Source organism: Echinops telfairi, unplaced genomic scaffold (genome assembly GCF_000313985.2).
Source record: "Echinops telfairi isolate 266 unplaced genomic scaffold, ASM31398v2 ScPeMD7_2010;HRSCAF=2546, whole genome shotgun sequence".
NCBI classification, from domain to species: domain Eukaryota; kingdom Metazoa; phylum Chordata; class Mammalia; order Afrosoricida; family Tenrecidae; genus Echinops; species Echinops telfairi.
In genome coordinates this window covers 12220813-12226698 of record NW_022105908.1, presented here as the reverse complement: position 1 = coordinate 12226698, position 5886 = coordinate 12220813, and the positions used below count along the sequence as shown (strand labels likewise).

Sequence of the window (5886 nt, the reverse complement as noted above, 5' to 3'; positions counted from 1 at the left end):
CATAGTGAACTTTTATAATATCAGCTTATGTTCAACGTGGTCCTCATTTGGGATGCTTTGTCAGGATGGCCCAAGTGACAAACCCACTTCCTAATCTATAAACATGATTTATTTCTCTCCATTTATTTATTATTTAAATTCTCACAGAACTGTTTCCTCGTTTTCAGCTTACTGGCCTTGATAACGATAATATGTGTCAAATTTGTCTCTATGTATTTTATAATATGATCCTATCACGTTTACACACACACACACACACACACACACACACCCTTACGTTTACAATCTGAATTCCCTTCATTTCTATTTGGCCTCATTGGCTGGCTATTGCTCCTACAATGTTGATGTGGTGATAGTCACCCAGCTTGGGTGATCTGGGCAGCCTATCTCAACTGAATTGATTCAGAAGGAGGCACAGAGGAGGGGCAGAGTATTATTTACTATGGTATTTAAAGAGACCGAGCAGACAAAACCTGCTTCCCAAGCAACAAGTTAAGGAGTGTTTTAGAAGCAAGGAAATGGGGGTTTCCAGAAAGAAGCCAAATAAATAACGTTGGCAATCCTCCTGCTGGACGGGATTTTCTCGAGCAAGCAATATGATGTCAGACTTGAGACAGGCCATCTGATTCTAGACTACTCGTTTGCTTGGAGGGTCCTGTCTGTATTTCAGTTGCAGTTCTATCCTTGAAAGGGATAGGTGCTAATTTCTAACGTCTAAAGGAAAACGGCAAAGGTTTTTCAGCTTTCATGAATTTTAAGAGGATTCTAAGAGTGAAACAAAACAAAGCAAAGTACATGAAGCCCCGGAGTCTTGTTAGGGTCTGGTGCAGCATCAGCGAAAGTAGATACCTTTTCCTTCTTCCAAATCATAGGGGGAGAAACACTTAGTACTTCATAATAGAGTGTGTGTTTTATAAATGACCTTTATCAGATTGAGGTTTTTCTCTGTTTTTGAGAGGTTCAATAAGGAATGGATGATGGATTTTGTCAAGTACTTTTTCTGCCTCTACAGAGATTTTTAAAGCTTGTTTAAGTGGTAAATTAATGTTGATTACATTGAAAATGTTAAAACCACCTTGTATTCTTTGCAAAAACTCCACTAGATCCTGTGTTCTTGGGATAGTTTTCTTAAATTTGTTTTCTTAAGTTCCTTTTCAATGAAGAATATTTTTCTGTGGGTTTCTTTTTTGCTAGCCTATACAGGTAATTCTTGCCTCATAGAATGAATTGATGAATTTCTGCTTCCCTTCAGTGCTCAGTAATGAGAAGATTCTGAGATGATATTAGACAGAGAATCCAAAGGAATTTGGATTTGATAAAAAGATAGCATTTTCTCTTATTGAATAATCCTCTATGTTTAGTGTGAATAAGAAGCTCTTGAATAGTTCCTTTAAAAGAAAACATTTTTATTCAGAAGATCCAAAATAGATCAATCTGGCATCAAATGTGAAAACTATCTCTGTAGATAATTGTGATTTAGATAGAGTTCTAGTACATCTTAGTTTGTTCCAGGACTCTAAAGTGTAGCCCACACCCCCCCAGCACCAAGATCACTTGGGGACTTGTTACAGATGCAAATGTCTCTCCCTACTCTGGAATGGACTACTTAGTAATTCTGGGAAAATGGATGGACAGAATGTTGATCTTCAATAGCTTCCATGGTCACTTTGATGGAACTAAAGTTTACGAACTACAGCTGTGTACAAATAAGAATAAAGAAATGGATACAAATGCCTTCAATTTTGCATATTTTATAAGTAGGAAGAACTTCCTATAAATGGAGTTCCTTAGGGCATGTAAAGTAAGCTTTGCAAGTTAGGGAGAAAAAGGGAAGCTAGAGGCGTGAATAGTCACGGAGGAGGTTTGGGATACGCAACAGGGACATGAAGGGGTAAATGGATGAGGTTGTTGGATGTCCACGTAAGTAACACCGTTGATAACCTCTGTTGATTTCATCTGCCTGATTATGTAATCTCCCCCACTCCTGAGCTGCTCAAGGGATAGACATGGAGAGCAGTTTATGGGATTCATAATCATTTTGATAGATGGGAGGGGAGGAAACAGAAGAGGCTACAGTAGTTGAATATATGTAGGGAAAGTGGATTAATGAACGATGAAACCCTGGTCCCTGAGCTTCTCTAAGGAAAATAATGACAAAGGGAGAGTAACTAGAGAGAGTCAGTGCTGGGGTATCAGGAACCCAAAGCTCTTTATTCGAGGGAAGAATTATTTCATAGACACATTTTCGAAAGTGAGCTGGAAAGGCAAATGGCAGGGGCTGAAATGTGAAATGTCTATTTTTCAATTATTAGCACTTCTGTGATGACAAGCCATGGCCATGGTGACGGAGGTGTAGTTTGGGTATTTCAAAGATTATGGAGTAGATGAATGAAATTTCTCCCGAGTATTAAAGTTGTCTCCCGTGAGGAAATTAATCAGAACCCATGGAGGGATCAACATCACATTAAAACAAATCTAAGTGGTAAGCCATCATTGGCATGAGGATATTCCTACAGAGATGCATTTGTTGCTCTATCTGATTATTTTAAGGCCAACACAATTTCAAAATGTGCATCTGCCAGAATGTCCTATAGTCCCAGAGTGTCTTTTGATAAGATTCATAATTATGATATTCATGTATGAGTCCTTTTTTGTCATGAAGGTTCAAAATAATATTGTTATCCTGCTGACCTTTGTAAAAGAGATTGAGCATTAATAACTTTCTCGTTTCTTTTTCACTCACGACAGAAAAAAAGGGGTTGGTCTTTAAAGGGATCCGATCAGCTCAGAAGCACAGAATGGGCATGGTCTCGGTTGCACCCTGCTAACCATCATTCTAATTCTGTTTTGAAAATTCACAGAGAGTGAAGAAGTTTATCAAAGGCAGGTGCTGTCATTTTCATGCATCGTCTTTGGAATCGTCATCGTGGGCGTGTTCTGTGCGGCATTCTACTTCAAAAGCAAGTAAGATCTTTTTTTATTTATTTGTTAAAGTTTACTTCTCAGGGGAGGTGCTTCATCATTCTTTCAGGAGTCCATTTCTGCTCCAAGCAGAGAGATCTAGGGCGTCCGGGCCCATGAAACGTCTCCCCATGACCTAGAACCATTTGTAGACTGTAGTGAGTCTGGAGACACGTGGGGATGCCCATGTGTCGACGTGTGGTTAATCTTGGATGTACTTAGTCACTGTTCCTCTTGGTGATCACGGATGCTCTGTGTCCCTTGCATTCTATCACTTGCAAAATGTCTACAATAAAGCATCCGAGTCTGCAGGACCCTAAGTCCCTAAGTCTTCAGAACAGAAGGGGCTATTCCAGGGAACCAAGCATTGCCCATTAGTAGCTATATTTTCTAAGGAAAAGCATAAGATAGCAGAGGAGCTGCAGACTCCATCTTTCATTTCATATTATCTGTACAGATGCTCATGAAGGTTTTAGCTAAATATCTTTCTCAGATCACAAATGTGTATGCAGATTGCTATTATGCCTGTCTCCCTTGCCAATAAACAAGATAGAAGCACATATTTTTAACTCATAAAGGGAATATATTAGATATATTAGAGGGCTTCCAAAAGTTCGTGGAAAATTAAATTATCCTGTAATTAAAAATTTCCACAGACTTTTTGAAACCCATATATACATATACATCCTGTTTGTGTGGCTATGGAAACATTTTACTTATGGGATTGGCATTACCTGAACTAATAAAAATAAATGCAAATTAAAATATGAAGCTGCTTCATTTCTTGTGAGGCATATATAATGAACCCAAACTAAACCCACTATGCTAGATTCAGTTCCAATCATACCAACATTATGGGAAGTCTGTTCCACAGAGTTTTAGAGACTGTGCGTCTCTAGGGTAGCGACTGCCTAATAATTCTTCCATGGAGGGGATTGCTGAGTTCAAATCACCCAACTTTCAGATAACAATCCAACACTTAACCCACTGTGCTACCGAAGTGCCTTAAGGGATAGATAGACCTGAAGAAAGTATGTGCACACGACTCTCCTAAAGCGGCTTTCAAATTCAAGCCAACATGCAATGACTTTTCTTGGACTCTATTTTCCTATCCATTTGCTCTTCTGAAAAGAGGCACGTTTCTTGATTTCGTGCATGATATCTACCATTGCATGCCGATCTTTTAAGAAAACAGTAATTATGAATTTTAAAAGAACAGAAGGGTGAGCATGAATCTAAAAATGACAAAAATAGTTTGCAGATTTACAGAATTATGAGTATTTTAAGACTAGTACAGAATGCCCGAATACTCCACACTCAGTTTTCCCTTTTATTAGCATCTTACATTAGTATAGAGCATTTGTTATTAAGAGTGGAGCATAATTGATACAATAATACTACTGGAATTCACATTTGATTTAGATTTTCTTAGTCTCATTCTTTTTTACCTAATGCTCATTTTCTGCTCCAGGCTTCAATACCAGGATATTATGCCGTGTTGTATTTTTGTGTGCTGAAACTTTAGTTTCCTGTTGACTATGTTAGGGGTGACCTCTATTGATTTTTGAGCACTTACTCTTTGTAAACTCACAGGGGCAGTCCTACCCTTTCCTCCGGGGTCTCTATAAGCCCGAATGGACCCGTTGGCAGTGAGTTGGGGCAGTGAGCATAACAACATGATCTTTACGCTGTGTCCAAAGGACCCTGGTGGTGGAGTGGTGGCTTATGTAAACCTCGTGCAGCTGATCACAAGGTCAGCAGGTCAAACCCACCAGCTATTCCACAGGAGAAAAATGAGCCTTTCTGTGCCTAAAAAAGATTTCAAAAACTCAACGCACTACCACAACTCATAAAACTCAGAAACCAGAGGGGCAGTTCTACGCTGGCCCTGAGTTAGAATCACCTCCGTGGCAGGATGGCAGTGCCTTGAACATGGGGATCTTCATGTATTTGTGAGTTACACTCACAACTCTTACAGTTATGTGTACTTTTTGCATCGTCCATATGATATTGCCATTTGCTTTGGAATAGGAGTTTGCCAAATCCGCATCATAGGACACGGCAGAAGATAGCCTTGAACTTTGGTAGTTCTAGTTTCAAGCGCGTGTTCATCACCACGATACCAAATTCCTTTGTGTAGTTTTCTTAGTGGATGGTGACACCGCTTCGAAGGAAGCATGCTTTACTGCCGCTCACAACAAGGCTCATTCTTTAGAAAGGCCATAGGACATAGTGGCCAAGAGTTTCCATGGGAAGGAGGCCTGGGGGTGATGTCTGGAAAGCTCAGTGCTCACGCCAAATGGTCCCCAGGAACACACTGAGGCTAACTGTTCATGTAAAGAGTTGCAGTCTCAGAAATCCTGTGTAGGATTGCTTGGGGTCAGCATGGACTTGGTGGCTAGGGGCACACATTTAGGGGGAGATCTGGATTTTGAGCTTCAATCTGCCACCTGATTGTTGTGTTCCGTAGGAAAATTACAACAGAGACTCCTGACTTCAGGTTCCTTTTTATAAAATAGGACCCCAAATAGTATACACTTTATAGAGTTCCTTAAGGATTGAATCGTACAATACTGGAAAGCCCACAGCATAGTGTTTGAAGAGTAAATACTCAATAAAGTCTTGCTGTGATTAACACCCACAGTTTTCTACACAGGGACTTGGAGGCTGGATGCCTATAAAGCTCTGCACCTACACTGGCACATTAGAGGAACAATCACACCCTGCAGGGTATTTTAAGAGTCTCCTTGCCAGTGCTGCATACATGAGAGAAGTTGTGTATCTAACATAAGCAAATTACTATGAAGAAGTAGTTAATCACTAACTTTTAGAGGATAATTTGGAGTTGTACCACACTGAAATGAAAGTCTGATTACGGTAATCAGAGAAATGAAATACTGCTGGAAAACTGGAAGACGGATATCT

At 39.8% G+C, this 5886-nt stretch overlaps 1 protein-coding gene across 1 annotated transcript in view; it reads left to right on the top strand.

Moving 5' to 3' along the window:
• NRG3 (neuregulin 3) overlaps positions 1-5886 on the top strand; it is a 1269559-nt gene that overhangs the window by 1195797 nt on the left and 67876 nt on the right. The window contains exon 5 of the mRNA XM_045293415.1: positions 2862-2964. Within this exon, the coding sequence (XP_045149350.1) occupies positions 2862-2964 (103 nt within the window). The remainder of the gene's footprint in view (positions 1-2861; positions 2965-5886) is intronic.